Source organism: Geotrypetes seraphini, chromosome 2 (assembly GCF_902459505.1).
Source record: "Geotrypetes seraphini chromosome 2, aGeoSer1.1, whole genome shotgun sequence".
NCBI classification, from domain to species: Eukaryota; Metazoa; Chordata; class Amphibia; order Gymnophiona; family Dermophiidae; genus Geotrypetes; species Geotrypetes seraphini.
In genome coordinates this window covers 501,052,687-501,066,572 of record NC_047085.1, presented here as the reverse complement: position 1 = coordinate 501,066,572, position 13,886 = coordinate 501,052,687, and the positions used below count along the sequence as shown (strand labels likewise).

Genomic DNA, 13,886 nt, shown 5'->3' with positions numbered 1-13,886 from the left:
GCTGTGCAAGGGTGTCTGACCTTCCATAATGTGCCTTCCCCCCAGAGAAGGTTTCTGATCAGGAACCAGACGACCAGTCAGATAAGGACTGAGGAGACTGGGGATCAGAGTCCATGACTTGACTTCACTAGAGTGAATCTTCACTTTTAGGAAATTTGGGGTCTCATGAAGAGGCTGTGGTAGCTCTTAATTAAGAGGGGGGGGGAGAGAAACCTTTGCTGGAAATTAGTACGGAATCCCTGCAGGTGTTAAATCTGAAAGCTCTGCAGACCTCGGCTACACAGTGCTATGTGATGAGTGGCTCTAAGACATTCTGCATTTTTTCCCTCACATCTTGACATTACTTTGCTAGTCAACAGCATTGAGAGATCCCGGAGGGCTCTTTATGGGATGCTCGGACAGTGTCAAAATTGTACCCCATAGCTCCTGAATTTCAGCAGCTGTTCAGCTTAAAGTGAATTTGCTGGTAGCAAAGTCCCCCGCTCCTACTCACTGTATCCTATGATGCCAGACTAGCCCCCTACCTGCTACCAATAGGAGGTCAGTTTGGGGAGTTTTAGGGGGAGTGGGCCACCATCACTTCGGACCAGTGGGTCCTGGAGATTCTGCGGGATGGGTACAAATTAGAATTCTACTACCCAGTCGTTCCACTCTTCTTACAGTATCCTTGTTGGGTAAACAACAAGGCAAATCAGATCTGGGTGATTCTAGGGTCCTTGCTAAGCCTAGAGGCAATTGTACCAGTTTCAGCAGCAGAACAGGGCACAGGAAGGTACTCCCATCTATTTCATGGCATCCAAAAAGGAAGGGCCTCTGCACCCAGTCTTGGACCTCAAAGAGCTCAATCATTGATTCCATATATCCCACTTTTGCTTGGAGCCACTATAGTCGATCATTGTGTAAGTTTACCCAGGGGAGTTCAAGTTTATTAAAATTTTGATTGATCACATATCATTACTTCTAGGCAATGTAAAGTAATTATTGGGAATATGCGTAATTATTAAAAAACAGACGTAAAAACATGCTGATGGAGACAAAAACGAACATACAGAAAACAAAGTGGGAGAAGGGAGAACTACAGTAAGTTTAAGAAAAGTATACCTTGCTTGATTTCAAGGAAGCGTATCTGCATATTCCTGTTTGGGAACCGCATCAGCAGTTTCTCCGTTTTGTGGTTCTCGGCCGCTACTTCCAATTCAGAGTCATGCTATTCGGGTTGGCAACTGCTCCACAAACCTTTTCCAAGGTGATGGTGATGGCCTTCCTTCGGCGTCGGGGGATCAGAGTTCACCCTTATATGGATGAGTGGCTGATCCATGCCTCCTTGTTTCAAGATGGCAAAGTAGTAATTGTTTACTGGTGGGAGATCTTTCCACATGTTATATGCAAAAGCCTTGTGAGCCATATCCAGCCCGAAAGGAAAGGATTAGGAAGGAAGGTTAGTGTGGGGTGGAATGTGTTATGTAGAAAGGCATTATACTCTTTATAAACAAATGTAATTTATTTTTATTTCTATTTTGAGTCTAATTTTGATATTCAGCATTTAACCAGCCAAGATCACCACATAAACAGGATGGCATAAAATTCAGCCCTGTCTTTTTGTGGTGCCCCGTAGCTGGTTAAGTGTTGAATATCACACTTGACCAGCTAATGCAGCCAGCTCCAGAAACTCTGAAATTCGGTGTCAGATCCCAGATATTTAATTTCCGGGCATAACACCAGCGGTGGTCAGCAAAATGCTGAGCACTGCTAGCAGATCATCAACCTCTTCATATACAAGGGTGATTTGAAAAGTTGGATAAAAAATCAAGTTAAACATTTTTAAAAATTTGACAAAACCATATTCTTCCGATGGGAAGGAAAAACTGGAAACTCGCTGGATTAAGTCCTCAATGGAGACTCCTATGTTGAGAAATATAACTGGGTTTATCAGGTTTCAGGATTATTAAGAGTTTGATATATCGCCTTATCAAATATCAAGGTGGTTTTACATTGTGTAAAAAAGAAACTATAAAAAATACATTAAAAACAAATTTCAGTACAACAACAATCGGACACACTGACAAACAATGACTTACTGATACGTGAGGTAACTGGAGGAGAAACAGGCAAATTATCTAAAAATACAAGGCTAATGGAAGGGAACAAACTTCCATTACCGCCATTAAAAGGACTATCAAACATCGAACGCATCTTTAAAAAGAAAGGTCTTTAAACTGCTTTTACATTTATCGAGGGATGCAATTTCTCTTATGTGATTCGGTGCCGAATTCCAGATTGTAGGGGCCGTAACAGAGAAAATACTAGTACACATAGGGCCTGTTTTACAAAGCCGCGCTAGCGGCTGCTGCGTGGTAACGGCCCCCGAAGCCCATAGAGATTTAAAGGGCTTCGGGGCTGTTGCCACGCGGCAGCCACAAGCGCGGCTTTGTAAAACAGGCTGATAGTGTTAATGTGTATCTTAGTGATGGGATAGACAGTAAATGGGTGATGTGAGGGATCAATAGCCTGTGGATGAAATCTGGTTGTCCGGCAATTTTTGGATGAATTCTGGTTGTCCGGCAATTTTTGTTTTAAAGGTCAGTAACATAATTTTATAAGTGATTTGTTGCTCAATGGGGAGCCAGTGAGCTTTGATCAGAAGGGGTGTGACATGATCGTATTTACGTGCTTTAGAAATAATTTTTACAGCGGTGTTTTGGATGATTTGAAGACGTTTTATTTCTTTCTTTGTAATTCCTTTGTATAATGAATTGCCATAGTCCAAACATGAAATGACTAAGGAATGAATGAGAATATTTCATGACGATTGATCTAGTAATGTGGCAAGGGATCTTATCATACGGAGATGATAGAAACATTTTCTAACTACAGAGCTTATTTGTTCATGAAATGAGAATTTTCCGTCTAAGATAGCACCGAGAAGCTTAATGGATATGACTGTCTGGATAAAAACAGGTTTTAGACTTATGGGGCAGGATAGAGTAAGGCCTTCCTTAACCAGAAAGATCATAACTTTAGTTTTACTAATGTTGAGGGCAAGCATAGTTGAGCTTAGCCAGTCGCTAACTTGTTCCAATTTCTAATTAATGGATAAGATATCGTTAGGATCGTCAAGATTGACAGGGTGAGCAAGTTGGATATCATCCGTGTGAAAATTGAGAACCCAATGGATTGTCCTAATGTGATAAGCGGTGCAAGGAAAATATTGAACAGCATAGGGGAAAAAATGAAACCTTGAGGGATCCCAAAATCATTAAAGTTTAAGGGGAAGTACCATTAAAGATTACTTTTGAGGAGCGGTTTTTAAAGTATGATTTGAACCAGTCTAAAACTTGATCAGTGATCCCTATATCCTGAAGCCTGCGAATTAATAATTGGTGGTCTATAGTATCGAAAGCCGACGATAAATCCAGTGAAATAAGTAGAACTGATGTAAGATGGTCCAGGTGGTAAATAATATTGATGGTCAGCCCTATCAAGGACAGTTCTGTTGAGTGGTATTTACAGAAACCGGTCTGATTGGGATGGAGGACATTTGTTTGTTCAATAAAGTCAGAGAGTTGGGTGAAAACAATCTTTTCTGTAAGTTTGGCTAAAATTGGGATATTAGAGAGAGAGCGATAATTGGAAATCTCCGCTGCACTGACTGTTGTCTTTAATTGTAGGAAAAACAATTGCTTTTTTCCATTGCTTAGGTACAGTACTAGTAACAAGACTAGTTTGTATGAAATTGAGTATATGTGGGCCGAATATTGGAAAGTGGTGCTTCAGAATATGAGGGGGATGACTTCAGCACAGGAACCTTTAATATTCAAAGTGTTAATAATTTGTTGTATCTCCATTAATGAAGGAATCCTAAACCGAGAACATTTTGAGCACAATATGCTGGATGATGTGAGATTTTGGGAAGATGGAATGGCAGTGTTTAAGTGAGCAGAGATTATCTAATTTTTGAAATTTTTTTCTGAGAAATAATCTGCCAATGATTGAGCTGATATCAACTATTGTGAGTAGTCTGGATATTGTATTTGGAAAAAAACCCTTTTATTCCTGTGTTTAAGACGCCTCAGCCCCACCACTCCACCGCAGAAAAGAATTTTTATCACGCGGGAAGCATAGTGTGGTGCTTCATCATTGGCTGTCTATGCTTTAAATTGTTGATATTATCTATCGTGTACTATTTACTTTTAAATCTAATAGTGTTAATCTGACATTTGTGATATTAGTACTAAATGGTAAAAATAGTACTTATCTCAGCCAAACCAAGGGAGCCAGACCCGACATGTTTCGCACAGCAATCGTGCTTTATCAAGGGTCTCCCTGAAACATATAAAATACATGCTGTAATCATTTGCAGAGACAGGGCTGAAATACATAGTCAAAAACCGCCCCCTCTCCTTAAGTTATTAAGTAATTCAAAGTAACTTACCGAGGTCGCCAACGTCATCCGACTCCAAACATTTAGTAAGTCAAAGATGGCGGCGGCGTCCTCAGATCTCTGTTTAAATAGTTGTTATAAATGTAAACTCCTCCCCCTGCCGCCCAGTTTTTGACTATGTATTTCAGCCCTGTCTCTGCAAATGATTACAGCATGTATTTTATATGTTTCAGGGAGACCCTTGATAAAGCACGATTGCTGTGCGAAACATGTCGGGTCTGGCTCCCTTGGTTTGGCTGAGATAAGTACTATTTTTACCATTTAGTACTAATATCACAAATGTCAGATTAACACTATTAGATTTAAAAGTAAATAGTACACGATAGATAATATCAACAATTTAAAGCATAGACAGCCAATGATGAAGCACCACACTATGCTTCCCGCGTGATAAAAATTCTTTTCTGCGGTGGAGTGGTGGGGCTGAGGCGTCTTAAACACAGGAATAAAAGGTTTTTTTTCCAAATACAATATCCAGACTACTCACAATAGTTGATATCACTGGTTATTTCAGAGGCTGGATTACTATAAACGATTATTAGTGGCCAGTAGAGTAGCTGCTTGAAATGATTGAGCTGATGGCAGTTGAGAAACCATCAGGCTTATTGTGTTTTTTTTAGGTCAAAGCATGAATAATCTTAAAAAGTGTTGCTGTGTTTTTTTGCCGTAGATATTTTTTTAGAGTAGTAATTGGATTTTGCCTGAAGTATTTTTGTGTTGTAGAAAATGGCGTGTTCCTTATAAAAGATTAAGATTACTTATGGTTTTGTCTTGTCTCCATCACCTTTCCGAAGAACAAAGTTGTTCCTTGATTAATTTAAATTCCAAGGAAAACCATGGATTATTTTGCCTCTGTTGGGATATGAAATGAGACTGAACTGGATTTTTTTTTACCAAACTTTTCAAACCACCTTTGTATATGTGTCTCATTTGCAAATCATAATCACCCAGCGCCTCAATTTTGCTTTAATTACAACAGATATTAGTAATTTGCCCTTCCTATTTCAAATCTAGGCATGCTGGATCTGACTGACATTTCCTTCCTCTTGCAGTATTGAGCATGGACTAAGCAGAGAATGCGCTGAAGATGGCAAATCTTGAGCAGTACCGTGAGTACCAGCGCCTCGAGGACTTTGAGGAAGACTCACCCCCTGGGGAAGAGGATCTTCTGGTACATGTGCCAGAAGGCCTCAAAGGTAAAATGAACAGAGATGAAAAAGTACTTTTTAAGTTTTCTTTTTATCGAAAATTTCCAGTATAAACAATAATATAACATAAAAACATCACCAAATCACCAATAAAATCCTACCCCCCTTAGGTTATTTATTTATACAATTTTCTATACCGTTTTCCCAGGGGAACTCAGAACGGTTTGCATGAATTTAAAGGTAAGCCCATCCCTTGGTGCACATAACTCTGAAGACATAAGTCAATCAATCATACATAGCAGGCCCTTCCACTGAAAAGTCCAGAATGGATAGTTCTAGAGCAGGGGTTTCCAAAGTCCCTCCTCGAGGACCACAATCCAGTCAGGTTTTCGGGATTTCCCTAATGAATATGCATTGAAAGCAGTACATGCACATAGATCTCATGCATTTTCATTGTGGAAATCCCAAAAACCTGACTGGATTGCGGCCCTTGAGGAGGGACTTTGACACCTCTGTACTATGGCCTGGAGTGCTAAATGCTCCGACCAGGGGTCTCCAAAGTCCCACCTCGAGGGCCGCAATCCAGTCAGGTTTTCGGGATTTCTCCAATGAATATGCATTGAAAGCAGTACATGCACATAGATCTCATACATATTCATTGTGGAAATCCCGAAAACCTGACTGGATTGTGGCCCTCGAGGAGGGACTTTGACACCTCTGTACTATGGCCTGGAGTGCTAAATGCTCCGACCAGGGGTCTCCAAAGTCCCTCCTCGAGGGCCGCAATCCAGTCAGGTTTTCCATGCACATAGATCTCATGCATATTCATTGGGGAAATCCCGAAAACCTGACTGGATTGGGGCCCTCAAGGAGGGACTTTGGAGACCCCTGCTCTAGAGGCCTGGCTTGTGTTTGAAGCCATCTTCTGAAGACCAAGCTGCCTTGGACTATCTGAAGTTCTGCTATGAGCTTCTCTGTTTAACTTACAGTAATACTCTGAATTGTTTGGCAGATTCCTGGCATCACATTAAGAACTTGGACAACTTCTTCACTAAAATATCCTTTGAATTTCTAATGCATTGAGATGGAAGGGGCTGAGGGGGATACACATCAGCCTGCCATTCAGGAATGGGAGGAGTCGCTCGCACTCCTGCTTTTCAGGCGTTTCTTTCTCTTAAATATGTATTAATTGTATAGCTTTTATCTGTGTTGTCACTACCTTGATTTTATCAAGTGTGAGGTAAATAAATATGCATCACCATAAATATGCATTATGCAACCCCCCCTCCACTCCTTCTGGCCTTTGTGGTCTCAAATCCTATCATTTTGCCTGCTTTTAGTGTGGCCATTTAGGGCTGGATACTTGGAAGGATTATCAGCCTCGTCAGAGTATTCCCCCTCCCTTTGATTACTTTGTTTAACTTTCAAAATCCTATATGGTATCCTCCCTCCCTTTATCCCTTTTTCTTGGAATTCCTCAAACCCTAATACCACCAGATCCTCCCACAAATTAAAACTATCCTTCCCCTTGCTAAAAGGCATTTCCCACACAGGAAAGCTAGGGACCTCCCTCCACTTCAAAATCACCGAGCTCTGGAACAACCTTACCTCCTGTCTTCGGAACTTGAGCTCTCTCCAAGTTTTCCGCAAACATCTGAAAACCTGGCTTTTCTCAAAAAATGTAAGTCTCCCTCCAACTTAGGAATCAAGGAAACTCTTATATCTTGGCATCCCAAGTCCTCTAAATTTTCTTCACACTTCTACCTCTAACCCTCTGTTGTAGTTCCTTCCTATTTCTCCTACTGTTAACCGCGTCGAGCTCTACGAACGTGGAGATGATGCGGTATACAAACCTAAGGATTTGATTAGATTAGATTAGATTTGTTCTTCTTATCTTTTATTATTTACCTTTATTTTATTGTCAACTGCTTAGATTTTTGCATGATTAAGTAGTATGTCAGATAAAACTGAAACTGACTCCTGAATACCTAGATATATTTATCAGCTTTAGGTTAGTGTGACATGCAGGACACACATGTATAGCCATCTCTCTCCTACCTTGTACAATCGTACTCGTAGTCTTGATTCTAATACTTTTGCTGTGTGTCTTAAGCGGTCTCTCTTAAGATTCACGACTATGTATTGTAACACTGTCTCTCTGTTGTTGTGCACATTTTTCATGTGGTATCGCACACATATAGACCTGTTCATGAACTTGATCACTGTCTCATTCATCGTAATCCACCTTTGCAAAAGGCAGACTAGAAATGATCTATACGCTATTTAGGCAAGCAGTGTTCTCATAGTTTGTCAAAAAATAATTCTGGTACCATCTTCAGTAACACCTGAACTGGAGTTTGTAGGTTTGGGTGCCTGCAATACTTGTATCACCTGAACCAGGGAATTCTGTTGTTCCTCTAGAGCAGGGATCTCAAAGTTCCTCCTTGAGGGCCGCAATCCAGTCAGGTTTTCAGGATTTCCCCAATGAATATGCATTGAAAGCAGTGCATGCACATAGATCTCATGCATATTCATTACATTACATTAGTGATTTCTATTCTGCCAATACCTTGTGGTTCAAGGCGGATTACATAAAAGTATTCAGAAATTACATAAAAGTTTACAGGAATAGCAAGTCGTAAGAGTTACATATGAATTACCAAAGAGTTATCGAGATCTTAAGGTGATAAATGTTTGGGTAATAAGAATTACCAGAGAGTTGACGAGATCTTAAAGTGGTAAGTGTTGGATAAATAGAGGCATTTATCATTAGTTGGGTAGTTGGGGGCATATTAGAGTATATTAAGGACATAGAGAGGGTAGGTGGGGTTTGGGTAGGAGCTGGCCGTGTTAGATAGGTTTTATGTATTTTTTGAAGAGTAGGGTTTTAGTATCTTTCTTGAAAGTTTTGTAGTCTGTGGTCAATGACAACAGAATGGTGATTTGTCTGTCCAGTTTAGCTGCTTTGGTGGCTATTAGGTTGTCACATAATTTTCCTCGTTTAACATTTTTGGTTGGTGGGTGTGTGAATAGTGGGTGGGTTCTCCTGTGCCTGGTTGCGGTGGATTGGGTTAGTCGGTTATTCCAGTAGGTTGGGCTTTCTCCGTTAATAGCTTTAATAGTTAGTAGGCGGTAGAATTTGAAGTGTACTGTTGCTTGTATTGGGAGCCAGTGAGAGTCATGGCTGTATTAATATTCATTGGGGAAATCCTGAAAACCCGACTGGATTGTGGCCCTCAAGGAGGGACTTTGAGATCCCTGCTCTAGAGATCTTTGGGAAGCTTTGCACCACTTTTTGTGGCAACTGCTGGCCTTCAGCAAAAGCCTGTAGTAGCCTTTCCATGTTTCCCTTGCAGCCCTAATCCACATTGAGTGGGAGGAGCAAATCAAAATAATGTCTGCCTGTCTAGCACTTGCTAGGTCATTTTTCAAGCCCAGTTTCCCTGTGTGGTAGTCGTACCAGGCCCAGAAACCATGAGGTTAAGGTTTCTGACTTCTAACGGGGTAAACCTAAATCCCATGGCCAGAACCATATGTGCACACACTTTACTGTCACCTTCTGTGTTCTAGCTTAAACTTTCTATCACATTGCTAGTGCTTTGTTTGTACCTCTGCTGGTTCACACACCTCTCATATGCATTGCAATCCTTGTACATTTCTACAGTTGCACGATCATTTGTTCTGTTAATCTGTTACACAAGTATATGCATCTATTTCCTAGCACAGGCTGATGTTACACCAGTGACATTCTTATCTAGTTCTTGTATTATTCCTTGATTTTTGCACATCTATCATTTCCATCAGAAGAATGGGTTTTCCTGTATGCTGCTGTCAGACTTCTTTGAACTGGTGTAAGTATTCTTCAATTTTTTTGCACTGTAAATATCAATGTTAGTCCATCATGAAAGGGCTTCAAGAGGAAATTTTGTGTAGTTGTGTATTCTCCTTTGTTGAAGTAGTTCAGAGCATCTGTGCATGCTCAAGGCCTTCTAATTCTCCCTCTCACCGAGATTCTCGGAGATCTTCTAGCGGCACCAGCACATCCTGTGGGCTGCGTGCCAGTGCCAGACGGGGGGGGGGGGAGAAGGTGGTTCGCACGGGGGAGGGGGGGGTTCGAGCGGAGTGCCTTTGCGTGCGGGGGGGAGTGATGCCGGTTATCGGGGGGGAGGGAGTGCTCGCAAATTGAGTCAACACTCGGTTTGCGAGACAAGTTTTGTGAGAATGTTTTGCTCGTCTTGCAAAACACTCGCAAACCGGGTTACTCGCAAATAGAGGTTTGACTGTACTCTAACAGGAAGTGAAAATGAGCAGGCTAGAGGGATCTGTTGTCTTAATGTTCTGTTGGGCTAATAGTCAGACCTAGTGGTCCTAAAGCAAACCATTGGTGGTCAGTACATTACACATACATGCGGTTTTTAAAGCACCACAGCCATGTTTAAAAAAATGTGCTGACTCATTCATTTATTTTTGGAAGGGAGAGCTCTGTCTCCTCCTGCTCATCTCTGTGTATGTATTTGATGGGGAAGGTGAGGGCATTGTCTTCTCTCTGACTTACTACTTTGTTTTTGCTGGGGGGTGCTTTCTTTCCCATACAGGCAGTTTCTGTTTGTTGTGACATTCACTACCTTCCTCTTTCACTGTGTGGAATATGATGTGCTCTTTGCAAACAAGGCAGTGAATCACACACACTCCTCCACTTCTCCAGAGAGAAATAAAGTAACACTAACAGATGCCATCCTACCAGCACCTCAGTGTGCTCAGAGGTAAGCTGTCCCCTATGATGTATTTCTTATATTCCTGAAAAATTCCTACAGGAGTATACTACCCATTGCTTCTGGAAATATCCTACTCCTAGGAGTACCACACTGCTGTACCACAGGAGTGTGCTGTCCTTGTGTAATGGTGCACTACTGCCCTTGAGGGTATCCTGTCCCCCAGCTTCCCTGCTTCCATGAAGTGTTTCACTTTTGTATATGTACAGTGCTACACTGCTGCTCCCAGAGGCATCCTTCTCTGTGTTTTTCTATATTTGTTAGGATTCAGCTTTTTGTTTGCTATGGATTTAAGGATGTGCAGTTTGTGAATCTAATTAGAGATGAGGATATTTGTTCAGCTTGAAAACTCTTTGCAATTTGGATCTCAAAAGAGACTGTGTATGGAATATTGTCCTATATTCAAGATTACTGTCCTATCTCTTCATATCTTTTCAACCTACCAGACCATTCCTGAACCCATGGGTTATGTCTGTCAGTCAGCAAGTGGAGACAGAGCCTAAAGCTGTGAGCTTTCTTCTATAAGAGGTTCCATGGAGCCATAGCTACTCGGTATTCTCTGTCTCCATCAGATGATCATGGATGTCCCATGTAGTCTGGGCTTGTGAAGTTACTCCTGGGCCCAGCTGGAGAACTGGTCCTCCTCCTCTTCCAGCTCTCTTGTGTCTGGGAATTGTTTGAGTTTGTAACAGCGTGAGTGGGATGGGGTCTGGGCCGGCACAGAAAGTAAAGAAAACTTCATAGGGTCAAGCATACAATGAATAGTTTTTTGGTTCAGAAGTTCTGAGGTGGGCCTGTGGCTGTCAGGACCCAAGACATGGACCATGGTTTGTAACAACCATGCCCCAAACACAGTCTTCCTCCAGCTAGGTAACAAGGTCTGGTCCTAGCCAGATCTAAGATTTAGGTTCCCAAGTATTTGGCAAGAAAAGATTTGGCTTACCTTGGCCAAGCAGAATCTCTAATGGTTGTAGTTAAGGAGTATGCTAGAGCCACTTCTTCCTCCTTCTCCCTCTGGGCTTCTCTAACCTAGTTCTGGCGCTGTCTCTTATACTTCCTGGTAGCTGCTTCCCTGACTCTTTCCTATGTCACATCCCCCTAAGGAGGAGCCTTCTATGTTAAGGTGGCTCTGACATTGTAAGAGAGTATCCAGGGGGTAGAGTCTTGTAGACTACCTCACAGAGTCCTTTCATGTCTTTTTAAATAAATAGAAAAAAACAAAACAAAACAGAAGTAAGAGAAGTCACTCTCAGGGGTAGTTCTTCCAGGAGGGAGCTCTGGTTAGTTGCCAAGCCCTTACTCCTAAAGAGCGAAGGAATCAGTTTATAGGAGCAGCGGTACTGGGATGGAGTTGCCGATGCCTCCCTCCCACTTCTTTCTGAAGTTCATGTTGGAAGCGACACTTCTGTTTACCAGTTTGGGGAAAGTGCAGTGGTGTTGTTTTGCCTGAAAAGAGCAGGAGTCGTTTGTTGGCACAGAGGGGAGGCATTCAGCAGTTGGAGAGCTATGGGTTTGTACCTCTTCAGCGGTGTGGTGCAGTGCAGCATATCATTTCCACAGTTCCAGCAAGACACTTCTGAGGGCCTTTATGACAGTATTTAAGCTGTAGCCTAACAATTTTGAGCCCAGTGTAATAGACACTCCAGCATAGGCCATTATTGAGATGTCTTGGGGAAATCCACTGCTTATTCCTATGATGAGCAGCATAGAATTTGTTTTGCTACTTGGGATCTAGCTAGGTACTTGGGACCTGGGTTGGCCTCTGTTGGGAAACAGGATACTGGGCTTGATGGACCTTCGGTCTGTCCCAGTATGGCAATTCTTATGGATATACAGGGACTTATGGATCCCTCATGGACAGGTTCAGACTTTCTCTGTGCAATGATCCCAGTTATCTGTCAGTCAAGGGGTAGTAAATTCAGATATCTGGCTATGTAGGCTGAGTCAATACAGGAGAGATTTGGCTGTAGTTGGTGTTCTGCAGATATGGAACTCTATATATATATATATATATATATATATATATATATATATATATATATATATACACACACACATTGATTATTATCCTTCAAAATAGTTTTGCCCTTCCTTGTTTTTGTTCTTCTAGAAAGAACATGGTTTTGTGGCCTTGAACCCAAGACCTCACTCCATCTGTTTTCATATCTAATAGTCCTTTCAGCAGGGGGAGGGAGTGGTTAAAAGGTCATGGATGTGATATTCCGACTTTTCTGTGGGTGCAGTCCAAAGTGGTTTGCATCTACTTTAGGCAGGTACTTTTTCTGTCCCTAGTGGACTCACAATCTAAGTTATGTACCTCGGACAAAGGAGGGTTTATCCCAGGACAAGCAGGCAGCATATTCTCACATGTGAGTGACGTCATCTGCGGAGCCCCAGCGCGGACAGCTTTTCAAGCAAACTTGATTGAAGTTTCAAGCTTGCTAGGCTGCACCACGCATGTGCATGCCTTCTTGCCCACTAGAGGGCGCATCCCCACCTCGTGGTCCTCAGTTCTGTTTCTTCCGCGGAGCCAGAAGCCCTGTTGATTTTGTGCTCCGTACCTTTTTGCCTTCTGCCACCGCGGCTGGGTTATTTTTCTCGGTCGCTGTGCTTTGTTTATTATTTTCTTTCGTCGCGTGTTTGAATCCGTCAAAAAAAAAAGTTTTTCGTTCGGTTCCGGGGGCTCCCGGGAGCCGCGGTCGCGGGACCTCGTTCGTTCCCGGGCCGTTTTTTGTGTTCATATCCCATCCCTTGACGGGCTTTAAAAAGTGCACCCGGTGCGATCGGTTACTTTCTATCACCGATCCCCACCGGTGGTGCTTGGTTTGCCTGGGTGCGGATCACCCGACTGACTCCTGCACTCGGTGCTCCACGTTCCAACCTAGAGCTCTCCGCCGCCGACGTGCCCGCATGGCGGAGCTCTTCAGTGTGGACCCCGCGGCGGGGAAGGCCTCGACGTCGGCCTCGGCTTCGGCCCCGGCCTTGACCTCGGCCTCGACTCCCTCGACCTTGCCGCGGATGCCTTCCTCGTCGAAGCCTGCGTCCTCGAAGCCGACCCTTGGTAAGTCCCCGCTTCCTTCCTCTACTCCAGGGTCTTCGAAGAAGCCATCCTCGGGCTCCTCGACGGGGGCGGGTGGGTCGTCCTCGGCCCCGCCCCGGGCGTCGAAGTCGGGTGCCCCGCAGGAATACTCGATCCCGAGGTCGCCTTCGAGGGAGCACCCGCTGGCCACGGACATGCCGTCCATGATTGCCGTTCCCGTATTTCAGGACATGCTCTGAGCGCTTATCGCCTCGGAGCTGTCCTGCGCCCTGGCACACCTGCAGCCGGCTTCGACCTCGGCAGCCTCGGCCTCGGCCCCGACCTCGGTACCAGTGGTGGTCCCGGCCTCGACCCCGACCTTGCCCTCGACCTCGGTAGTCGACCAGCCTGAGCGGAGTGTGCGGCCTCGGGACAAGGTGCGCCGGGTTCGCAGGATTTCCTCTTCCTCTTCCTTGTCGAGGTCCTCCCGCGGATCCTCACCCTCG

At 43.5% G+C, this 13,886-nt stretch overlaps 1 protein-coding gene across 7 annotated transcripts in view; it reads left to right on the top strand.

Moving 5' to 3' along the window:
• The window catches only part of ATG9B (autophagy related 9B), a 136,048-nt gene that overhangs the window by 44,321 nt on the left and 77,841 nt on the right, over positions 1-13,886 (top strand). For all 7 annotated transcript variants that reach the window (XM_033932088.1, XM_033932087.1, XM_033932091.1 and 4 more), the window contains 4 exons: positions 5,494-5,637; positions 6,602-6,645; positions 9,376-9,440; positions 10,185-10,352. In XM_033932088.1, coding sequence (XP_033787979.1) covers positions 5,529-5,637; positions 6,602-6,645; positions 9,376-9,440; positions 10,185-10,352 — 386 coding nt within the window. In that variant the 5' untranslated portion in view covers positions 5,494-5,528. The remainder of the gene's footprint in view (positions 1-5,493; positions 5,638-6,601; positions 6,646-9,375; positions 9,441-10,184; positions 10,353-13,886) is intronic.